The 11854-nt window shown below is 47.0% G+C and overlaps 1 protein-coding gene across 1 annotated transcript; it reads left to right on the top strand.

Annotated features, from left to right (window-relative positions):
* Nucleotides 1–9765: 9765 nt before the first annotated feature.
* On the top strand, nt 9766–10725 carry LOC113897849 (olfactory receptor 13C7-like). Its single transcript, XM_027550809.1, has one exon. It carries the CDS (start codon nt 9766–9768, stop codon nt 10723–10725), a length of 960 nt encoding a protein of 319 aa, XP_027406610.1.
* The last annotated feature ends 1129 nt before the right edge of the window (nt 10726–11854 follow it).

Consider the following 11854-nt stretch of genomic DNA (forward strand, 5'->3'; position numbering starts at 1 on the left):
AAAAAGATACATGTACCCGTGTTCATAGCAGCACTGTTTACAATAGCCAAGACATGGAAACAACCCAAATGTTCAAGAGGTAAATGGACAAAGAAGATGTGGTGTGGGTGTGTGTGTATGTGTATATACATATTTGAAATTGCAACATATATATATATATGAATTTCCTATATATATATATATGAAATATCCACATATATATATATGAAATTCATATATATATATATGAAATATCCACACACACACACAATGGAATATTACTTAGCCATAAAAAGAATGAAGTATTGCCATTTAGAGCAACATGGGTGGGCCTAGAGATTATCATACTAAGTGAAGTATGTTAGAGAAAGAAAAATATTATATGATATCATATATATGTGAAATCTACAAATAATACAAATGAACTTATTTACAAAATGGAAAAAGACTCACAGGCATAGAAAACAAACTTATGGTTACCAAAGGAGAAAAGTGGGGGAGCGATAAATTAGGAATATGGCATTAACAGATATATACTACTATATATAAAATATATAAAAGGATTTACTGTATAGCACAGGGAACTATAGTCAATATTTTATAATAACCTATAATGGAAAAGAATCTGAAAAACAATATATACATATATATTCATATCCATATATCCATATGGATATATATATATATCTGAATCACTTTTCTGTACACCTAAAACTAACACAATATTGTAAATCAACTATAGTTCAGTTGAAAAAAAAAAGGAAAAAATAATGGCAAACCAAAAAAACTGAAAATACAGTGAAAGAAAGGACATATTGCTGAGTCCTGCCTTTACAGATGGTCTTAAAGATCAGTGTTTGTTTTTCTGTTTTAAATAAATGCTCCCCATGTACTTACTTCTGATGTACATCAGTCTCAGGAATCACTGACCTCTTGATTTAAAGGTGGAGAAACTGAGGCCAGGAGAGAGATTTGTGGATTGTACTTGGACCTGAAGAAGAGGTGCTTTTTTTCTACTTGGTGATGATACAGTGTCCAGAAGAGGTTATCTCAGGATACCAGGAATGAAGGGATGCAGAATCCTTTTTAGAGAAAGGCTCCTTTACTATCGGTGGGTGGTGGTGGTGGGGGTGCCAAGATTGGAAGCTTGGCAGAATCTTCAGATATTAAATCAATCCAGTCCCCTCCTCTAACCCACCTGTTACAGGGGCCCTGTCTTCAGGAGGTGATTTCTCGGCCTCTGCTTGAACATTCTGAATAATGATGGCAGGGCTCATGGCCTACAGTGTTGTTGTCGGGAATCCTGAGTTGTTAGTTATTCAGGGACCTGACGTGTACCCTTTCCTCCCTTCCTCCCCTGGTCCTAGGAGAAGGCAATGGCAACCCACTCCAGTACTCTTGCCTGGAAAATCCCATGGACGGAGGAGCCTGGTAGGCTGCAGTCCATGGGGTCTCGAAGAGTCGGACACGACTGAGCGACTTCACTTTCACTTTTCACTTTCATGCATTGGAGAAGGAAATGACAACCTACTCCAGTGTTCTTGCCTAGAGAATCCCAGGGATGGCGGAGCCTGGTGGGCTGCCGTCTCTGGGGTCGCACAGAGTCAGACACGACTGAAGCGATTTAGCAGCAGCAGCCCCTGGTCCTAAGCCAGCCTCCTGGGCACATCCAAAACTGACGAGCTCACTTGCGAGAGTAACAGCCCTCAGAGCTTTTGGAAACAGTTGTCTTGACCCCCTAGCCCAGTCCTTCTCCCTGCCCCAGCTCCACTCAGCCCTCTTTGCCTGAGACTCCTGTCTTTCCTCCCAGGTGGTGAAGTGTGCATGCTCAGTCATGTCCAACTCTTTTCGACCCCATGGACTGCCCGCCTCTGTCCATGGAATTTTCTAGGCAAGAATACTGGAGCAGGGTGTCATTTCCTTCTCCAGAGGATTTTCCTGACCCAAGATTGAACCCGAGTCTCCTGCATTGGCAGGTGAGGTTCTTTACCTGCCAATGCAGGGAAGCCTCAGCTGGTGAAGAACTAGTCCTGAAGGTCATCCAGCACTTACCCAGTATGGGACCCAATGAAGGCTGGGTCTATTGCTGGCAGGGAGGCAGAACATGGAGTAAGCAGGCTGCCAGTTTACTGGGGGCCAGGAGAAGTGACTGTCTCTGGTGTCACCTGCCCATCTGGGTGCTACCAAGCCATAACCAAGAAGGCCATACAGGCCATAGCCTTCCGAGCTGCTCTGGCAACAGCTGGACATGTGCTGTTAACAGGGACACATACCCTTTAACTGTTGTCTAACGTCCTAGTGTCTCCAAGTGACCCTGGGTGTAGAATGCTCCAAAGTTCAGCCACAGCTACTCAGAGTGCCCTTGCCTGCCTTTGGGGCTTTATGAGACAAGGAGACGAGGGCTGACTCTCAAGGCTGAGGCTCACCCAGGTACCTCCAGCCTGGAGGAAACTGCACCACAGTGCCAGCAGGCAAGCCATGCCCAACCCCCGGCCCAGTACCCTCTTCTCTTGTGCTCCGCCCTGCTCTCCAGAGGGTCCCACGATGACTCAGGAGTTTAGATCTGGGTTGTTTCGGGGCCAGGCCCTGTCCCAGAAGCAATTTAAAGTTTGGTGAGAGACTCAGAATTTAGACTTCGCCTCATAGACCCAATTAGGCAATGCTGTACAGTCTACCCAAAGCTCGTCTCTCACTGCAAGGAAATTTCAGCTTAGAATGTTCTCTGGCCAGGTAGTCAGAGTTCTCCCAGGCTTTGATCACAACAGTTGCTCCAACAATTGGTCTAACAATTGGCTCTGTCATTGACTCTCAGAATTGCCTAGAAGGGAAAAAGCTAACCCTCAGTGCTTTGAATATTCCTGGGGATTTTGGACGGATTCCTAGCCACCTAGGCATCTCCTCCCCTCCACTGGGTGACGCAGAGTGCACACGGGCAGGCTCGCTTTCTTTCTCTCTCTCTCCCCTACCAGCCTGCCCTCCACTCTGAACAATCTCTACACTACAAACACGTCATGTGTATCAGGCCTTGTGCCAGGTACCAGAGGTTAGGGGTGGGTGGGGGACATGATGGCCAAAAGTGGGTCTTTGCCTTCAGAGAATGTCCAGCAGAGTGGGACCAGCCAGAGACTGAGACATGTCTGAGAATGTCACAAAGCTGTCCAGGGGTCTGGGCCTGGGAGGGGCAGGCAGAATCAGCCCAGGATGACAGTAACAGGGTTGGAGGAGACAGTGGCCCTGGGAGATATTTAGAAGGAAGAAATTATAGAATTTAGAGATAGATCGGGGTGGGACATGCAGGAGAGAGAAAAATGAACAGTGGTTAAAATCCCAGATCTTGAGACCTGGAGGAAGTTAGGAGAGGCTGTCTGGGCTGGTGGGGGTAGGGTGGCTACATGGTTGTCTCTGACATTTCCATGTATAGTTTCTCTACTCCTCTGTGCCCAGTTCCAGGCTAGTTACTAGAAATAGAGATATGACTAAGAGATAGTTTCCGTGATTGAAACTGTTTACGGCCGGTTAATTTGTTGTATTTGAGATAATGGTGAGATATTACTAAGGGTTGCCATTAACTTACAGATGTTTTCTAAATCATATCTAGTGCTCCTCAAACCCCATGAGGCAGGTATGAGGGATGCTTGGATGTGAACAGCTGGAAGGACCCTCCTTTCCTGGGCTGTAGTAACTTGTATTCAGAATGTCTAGCATTTTTAACCTCTGCCCTCTAAGTGCCGGAAGCCTCCCCCTCCTTCACACCTGGATTTCCTCAAGGGTTAGGGGATGTTGTGGGGTTCACGGGGGCAGGGGTGCAGTGGCACCACTGGGCCTCATGGTTAAACAGGCACTGGCCTGTCAATCAGGGTCTGAGTGGCTCCTGCTCATCCCTGCATGGCAGAGTTCTCTGTCCCCCAACTCCTGGGGGTCACTGCCCAGAGTCTGCCATGGTGGAGACTCGGCCACTCTGGTGCAGAGCCTGGAAACAACGTAAGGAACCCCCTCAGAAGGAGAACATGAGACTTCCTGGGACAAAGCGGTGAATCAGACAAGTACTGTTTAGATGACCCAGCGTTCAGACACAAGAGATTACACACTCGCTTCTCCACTGAGCTCTTGCCGCGCAAGTGGGCTCCCTCCATGAAGGAGCAGCGCTTTGGCCCCTCCCTCTACCACCCCTTCCCTTCCCTTCAGGAAAGTTCTGTCTCTCTGACCTTTAGAGCACCTGATTCCAGCCCTGGGATCATCTCAAAATGGCAGTGCTGCTTTTCTGCCTTCATAGAGACCGTGCTGTTACTCCTGATTGCCTGACAGAATCTCCAAATGTCTTGAGCAGGGATCTGGTTACAGGCCTTGTGAATTTCATGGGGGTGTCATGTCCACATTTGTCCTCAGAATGTCACAATAAACAGAGATGTCTCCCCAGGGGATGCTGGGCTCGCTGGAGTTCAGACTACTCCTTCAGTCCACTTCTTTTGGCAAACTCATTTACACACAAACACACCTGCAGAAAAGGAGATTTCTGACACACAGCGCTCCCTCTTGTCCAATTAAAACCCAACATCCCCTTGGCTGGTCTGTCCAAGGCTTCCCTAGACAATGAGGAGTAATGAGGAGAAGCATTTTCAGCAATACCTCAGATCTCAATGCCCTGAGACCCCACACGCTAAGTTAGTAAGAAGTTTAGCCCCGGACTACTCAATGTGATGACAGAGGGCAGCATCAGCATCACCTGGAAACTTGTTGATAATGCAGATTCCCGGGCTTTTCCCTGGGCCTACTTAATCTCTGGGGGTGGGTCCCAGCAACCTGCTTGTGCACCCATGAGTATGTGTGTTTGTGTGTACCTGTGTGTTTCCAATCTGTGTTTTAACAGGTCCCCTAGGTGATTCTGATGCATGCTACTGCCTGAGAGCACTGGTCTATCTAGACTTCTACAACTGGGGTCCCAGTTATCCCTTTAAGGCCTCCCAGAGGAAGGAGGGTGTTTTTATGCATGGTCAGAGCAGCTGCTTGTAGTTCCTCTGCTCTGGAGTCAACTGCTCTTCCAGTCCTTGCTTGCCCCTCACTCATGAATCTTGACCCTCGACTGTCCACACCCCTGCTGACCTCCTCTGGGCCACTGGTCTCCGTGGCCTTATTCTCTCCCCTGCCAACAAGGAGTTGCTTTTCTATCCTCAGAAATCCACTTCCTCAGAAAGTTCTCATAACAGAGCAGATGGGTCCCTAGTGGCCCAGAGGTCGAGGAAACTGTAGATAGTATGACCGGCACTTCAGGGGTCCGCCAACAATCTCCCATGGCAGTACAGTTAGACTTGTACCTACAGACAGCAGAGCAGTGCCAGCAACTCTCCCTAAGTGATGGATAAGTTGATGAGTCTTGAGCTCAGACGTTTCCCCCATATCTTTCTGGAAGTTCCTCAAACATTCTATACTCCAAAATGAATCATCTTCTCCCCGCAAACCATCAGCTTGATCAATATTCTCTACCTTGGTGATGTCACCATCATCCTCCCATCATCTGAGCTAGAAGCACTGATTCTATCCTCTTTCCTGTCTGTCACATCCAACCAAAATCTACTATTGTATTTTGTATCTACCAAACATTTCTTGCATCTTCTCATCTTCACCGCTTCATCACTCCCCAGTCAGTATTCTTATCTTCATTTGCCTGAAGTGTTTCTCTGTCTCTTTAGACCTTGTCCTCCAGTCTGCCCCCAGTGTTCTCTCCACTTTGTGACTGGAAGGACCAACCTAAGATGCAGATTTCATGGTGTCAGACCCTTACTTAAAATCCCCAACTGCCTTCTCATCTGCTACAGGAGAAAGTCCTAGTTCCTCAGGATGTCCCCAAAGGTCAGCATGGGTCCAGCCCTGCCTTCCTCCCCATCCAGCCCCTTTGTGCTCTAGCAACACTGCCCTGCTGGCCACTCCTTATTCCAGGGGCTCCTTCTCGTTTCTGTGCCTTGATTTATGCAGCCCTTTCTGGCTGGAATGATTCCCCACTCCCCTTCATCTGGCAGACGGACACTTCTCCACACCAGTGGTGTGCTGACGAATGTTTAACAACCACATCCCCAAGTCAGAAAAAGCCCTGATCTGGAACATTTGCTGATTTCTGTGGTTTAAACACTCATAGGAGGGCCCATTTCAAGCTACCAACAGTCACTGAATGGGAGTTGGGAGGAGATGTACACAACTGTGAGCCAGCACCAGCATACCGAGGACCTTGGGTTACCTCCTCCAGGAGGTCTGGCCCTCGCCTCGCTCTGGGCTATCACATAAGCGTGGGCATTCTCCCTGGCCTGTGCTTCCTTCCTTGTGTGGTAGCTTTCTTTTCACTTTTCTGACCCTGGTTCTTGGCACATGTCTGCCTTCTGTGTAACAGTACACACTCAATAATCATTTGCTGGATAAAGGAAGGTACCCTTTTTCTGGATCCATCCCTATTCTAGGTCGCATCCTATCTGGGGTCCCTATAAGGTCTGGGAGCACATGAGCAGATGATAGGATGCTGAAAGGGGAATGGCTGAGATGGATGCCAGGAGAGGATTCAGGAGGAACATGGTGGGATACTTCAAGGGCCCTAATGCCACAAGCTGAAAATTTGGAAGAGAATATGTCTTTCACTCAGACCCCTATATACCACTGCATAAGCACAGACCTGTGGAGAAGGGAATGGCAACCCACCCCAGTATTCTTACCTGGAGAATCCCATGAACAGAGAAGCCTGGTGGGCTACAATCCATGGGGTTGCAAAGAGTTGGACACGACTAAGCGACTAACACAACAACATACAAGCACAGACTTGGGGTGATGGGGCTTGACTACAGCGCAGGAGAAAAGACTTGGCATCTGAATGAGTCATGTAATCATTGACCAGCAGGCTGCTGGACTCTATTAATGGGATTATGATATTAAGAGAGAAGGAAGGGAGGGAGGGAGAGAAGGAAGGAGGGAGAAAGGAAGCAGGCAGTAAACTTCCTCCTATGTCTTCAACATAATTGGATCTTGGGGATGTTATCCCAGAAGGATACAAAGTTTCTAAATGTATCAACTCACTTTCCAAACTTTAAATGACTTCAGGGACAAAATGGTCCCAAGGAACAGACTGGAATTTAAATTATCTTCTAAGGGTGATGGCCAGTCCTTTGGAAATTGTACCCTGAGTGCTGGAGACACAGGGCAGACGACTGGCTGGACCCTTCACCTGTCACACATTCTGAACCCTCACCCTGATACTTCCCACCTGGCATTGCTCTTTCTGATATGTGGCCTCTTCCCAACCCTTAGGAAGCAGATCCTTCTTGCTCACCATGTCTCTGATAAAGGTAAGCGCAGGATTTGGTGACACCAAAAGTTTCATCAGTGCAGTGGCATTTCTGCTTTCAGACTTGACCATAATGGAATAGGGTTGAGAAGCCAAGGTAGGAAGCCCTTCATGGATAAGGTGTTATTCTCACAGAGGTAAATAGACCCATCAAACTGCAAGAGTCTCTAAGGTCATCTAGCCTCACCCCACTTTGTGTAGAGAGGAAAGAGTTGCCTGGGACTCCACAGCTCATAATTTTTTCTCACACAGTTGTCCCTTCTTGATTAAAACTGTGAGGCTTTTTCTTCTTTTGTAGTTAAGAATCCAACATCCAGCAATAATAATGAGCCACGAATCTGGATCTAGTGATGATGACATGGAGGGAATATTTTCTTCACAGAATCCAGGTTTGGGGAAAAGTCTGGAGGGCTGGCTGACATAGAGTGAAAACCCAGCCTGGTACTGATTTACTGTCTCAGCACAGATATCCAGGTGGTACTGTGTTCTGGGCAGGTGAGCCATGCTCAAGTTGGGGGCCATTCTCAGTGCTGACCAGCCTATATAGTCAGTTTCTGGATGGTACATTTGCTCATGAGAAATATGTCTGTTTTAAAGTCCTGGGAGAAAAAGGGAGATGGACTCTTGTTTATCTTCATGCTGAAGCCAAGCTATTTCTGGACATTTGGAGGGCTGTCTGTGGAAGAGGGATTAATGTTGCAAAGAAGCAGATTTCGGCTCAATATCAAAGGGGAACTACTTCAAAGTGAAATGAGCCTCGCCAGGAAGCAGAGCGCCCCACATCATTCAGGGAGCCAAAGACAGGCCAGAGGGCCACGAGGAACACAGCAAAGGGCTTTCCGCATTGGAAAGGGCACAGATTGCGAAATAAGTCCCAAGGCCTGTTGTCAATAGTGTTAGAGGCATTGTTCTGGTCGAGGATGACATAATTACTTGTGTGTGTGACTATGTGCGTGACTGTTTCCTCTGTTAGGTTTTGAGCCCCTTGAGGTTGTAGGCTGTGCCCTTCTTTGCTGTGATCCCAGCACCTAAAATAGTGCCTGCCTCAGCACAGATGCTCAATAAATATGTCAGCCTGAATTGAATTACTGTGGTGCTGGCTTGGTCACAGCTATAGTGCTGGGCACCACCAGAGAAATGTCTCAGAGCTCCCCAGGCAGGAAGGTTCCGTTATAGTCGAGGCAGGGGCTGGATGACTGAGAACATTTGAAGAGGTGGAGATATGGGAATTCATGAATATTTTAGATACAGAGCAAATAAAGGCAAATGCCAAACATCCTCAGTGTTACCTACCTTTTTTTTCCCACTGGTCCAGAATAAATCCTAGTTTGGGGAGCTCTTAGAAGTCTGAGGGGAGATTCAAGCTTCCCAGGAAGAAGGGCTGACAGGGCAGGACTCAGAACTGTGGAAACAGTCTCAGGGAGAAGCCAGTGCCTCTGGTGAGGCAGATGGAGAAAGAGGAAAAGAAGAGACAGTCCATCAGACTCTCCTTCAGCTTGGCCACAGTGCACGAAAGGGTCACTTGTGCCCCAGGTGTACCAAAGTGTCAACAAGAGGTGAATTCTCTCAATAGGCAACACCAGGCCAGAGCAGCTGTAGTCTCTCACCTTCCCCTAAGAAAGGAGGCTTGGTTTTCTGTTTTTTCCTGTTGTCAGTTTTCATTTATGTTGTCTTGTCTCCTGTGTGACTTACTCTTTTTCAATGTGTGCCAGGCGTTGTATTTGCAGAATTATTTGTGGACCTGATTTAGAGGTAGTGATGATGTTGCCTTCCTTCAAAGTAGATTTGTGTTTGCTTCTGGTAGGTATTTGGAAGCATCAAAAATTGGGGACCACCTCAGTCCAATTTCAGAGCTAGAGAAGATTTGAAGATAAGCTGCAGCACCTGTAAACACCTGTTTCTTTCTGATTAACTCTTATTCCTATGGCGTTGCCCTTTGGTTTGTTTCCAAAGGGAGGAGGCTTAGTTAGGGGTCCTTCACAGTGGGCCTTGCACTTCAGACCTGTTTCTACCTCCAGGAGGCTGTGAGTAACACTTCTTGGTCTCTCAGAGGCCACCTCCAGAAGGTGCAGATGCCCCAGCTGACACATAGCCTCAAAAGCCGGATATACTTCTCCGAATTCCTTTCTTCCTCCTGAATCCTGACTCTGTGATTCCTTGTCATCTTATCTGTCTTGCCAAGTACTTTACACAAAAGTTTTAAATCATTTGCCCAATTTAAAAAAATTTTCATCTGCAGATGAGTTAGTCCAAATTAACTCTTCATTCTTGCTGAAAAGAGAAGTAAAACACCGATCTCTATCATAATTTTTCTAGAGCCCCTTAGACATGACCAGATTGTCAGAGCTCTTCTCCAGTTGCTCAACAGGGCAGAGATTTTTGCCCTTATGCCCAGGCGCTTTTGGAGTCAGAGAGTGCTGAGGTTGACTGTAGAGAGTTCCTGCAGGTGACAGAGCAGAGGCACTATGGACAGGTCCAATCAGACCTCCCCGCTGGTGGAGTTCATTCTCCTGGGCCTCTCAGCCTACCCAACGCTGGAGAAAACACTCTTTGTGCTCATCGTGCTCATGTACCTGGTGATCCTGCTGGGCAATGGGGTCCTCATCCTAGTGACCATCCTTGACTCCCGCCTGCACAAACCCATGTACTTCTTCCTGGGGAACCTCTCCTTCCTGGACATCTGCTACACAACCTCCTCAGTCCCCCTCATCCTTGACAGCTTCCTGACCCCCAGGAAAACTGTCTCTTTCTCAGCCTGTTTTGGGCAGATGTTCCTCTCCTTTGCCATGGGAGCTACAGAATGTGTGCTTCTGGGCATGATGGCGTTTGATCGCTATGTGGCCATCTGCAACCCCCTGAGGTATCCTGTAGTCATGAACAAGGTTGCCTGCAGGCCTATGGCTATTGGCTCCTGGGCAGCTGGTATCACCAACTCTGTAGTTCAGACATCCCAGGCTGTGAGACTGCCATTCTGTGGGGACAATGTCATCAACCACTTCACCTGTGAGATCCTGGCTGTCCTGAAGTTGGCCTGTGCTGATATCTCCATCAATGTGGTCAGTATGGTCGTGGCCAATGTGATTTTCCTAGGAGTCCCAGTTCTGTTCATTTTTGTCTCCTATGTGTTCATCATTGCTACCATCCTGAGGATCCCCTCTGGAGAGGGGAGGAAAAAGGCCTTCTCCACCTGCTCTGCCCACCTCACAGTTGTGGTCATCTTCTACGGGACCATCCTCTTCATGTATGGGAAGCCCAAAAACAAGGACCCCCTGGGGGCAGACAAACAGGACCTTACAGACAAGCTCACCTCCCTCTTCTATGGGGTGGTGACCCCCATGCTCAACCCCATCATCTACAGCCTCAGGAACAAGGACGTGAAGGCTGCTGTGAGGAACCTGGTGAGTCAGACACACCTAACTGAGTGACCATCACAGATTCCCAGGCTGCCAGAGTACAAGACCCCCAAATTCCTCATTGTCTTCATGGGGAAATGGTAACCCAGGGATGTCCTTAGGTTGTCAGTGGAAAGAGCCTTTTCATTTCTGGTACTGCTGGTCAGCTTCTTGGCTTCACCCAGAAACATACTGTATCATATCACAGCTGTATTTTGCTGCCTAAGTCTGAAATCCTCTGATACCAGAATTTGGTAAATATCCATTAAGAAGTTATAAATATAGTCAAAAGAGACAAATGGAAATTTTAGTGGTACTGAGACTATCAACTGAGACTATCAACTTGGTACTGTTAACCAAAAGTGAGGTCTGGCTGCTTGTCGCTCAAAAGCCAATAAAGGGGCAAGTTGGGTAGGAAGGAAAGATTGCTTTATTTTGAAGTTTGGCAACTGAGGTAGGGGATGGCAGACTCCTGTCAAAGGTCAATTTCCACCCCACTCCCCCAACTGACAATCAGTGGGCAAGAACTTTTACAGGTGGGGAAAGGAACTATATGAAAAAACAGCACTGTCATCTCTTGACAATTGTCTTGAAATTGATAATGGGGTGGTCTGATCAGCATCACCTTGATTAAGTACAGTTAGTCTTCAGCTCCAGGGTCCATTCATTCTTATTTCTTTAAGGCCAGTTCTTGGAGTTGTGGCAGCTTATGTCATGGCTACAGTCTGGTCATCAAATTAACTTCTTCCACCTGGTAGGGGTTTTAGTGTCTATAAAACAGCTCAAAGGATATGGCTCAGAATATTATCTATAGCCCTTGAGAAGTAACTAAAAGCCCTTGACTTTTTTTTTAATGATAAAACTATCATTTTTTTGTCCTGTTTGTTTTCCTTGTATCAGTTTTCTCTTCCTGTGTAGCAAATCACCACAATATAGCAGCTTAAATCAATGCTCATTTATTAGTTCACAGTTCAGAAATCCAGTATGACATGACTTGGTTCTTTTCTCAGGGTATCAAATGGCTAAAATCACAAAGTGTCAGCTGCATTAAGTTTTCATCTGGAGGCTCTGAGGAAAAATCCACTTTCAAGCATATTTATGTTGCAGAATTCAATTTTGTGTAGCCATGGGATTGAATTCCCCATTTCCTTTTTGCATGGCC

Source organism: Bos indicus x Bos taurus, chromosome 8 (genome assembly GCF_003369695.1).
Source record: "Bos indicus x Bos taurus breed Angus x Brahman F1 hybrid chromosome 8, Bos_hybrid_MaternalHap_v2.0, whole genome shotgun sequence".
NCBI classification, from domain to species: Eukaryota; Metazoa; Chordata; class Mammalia; order Artiodactyla; family Bovidae; genus Bos; species Bos indicus x Bos taurus.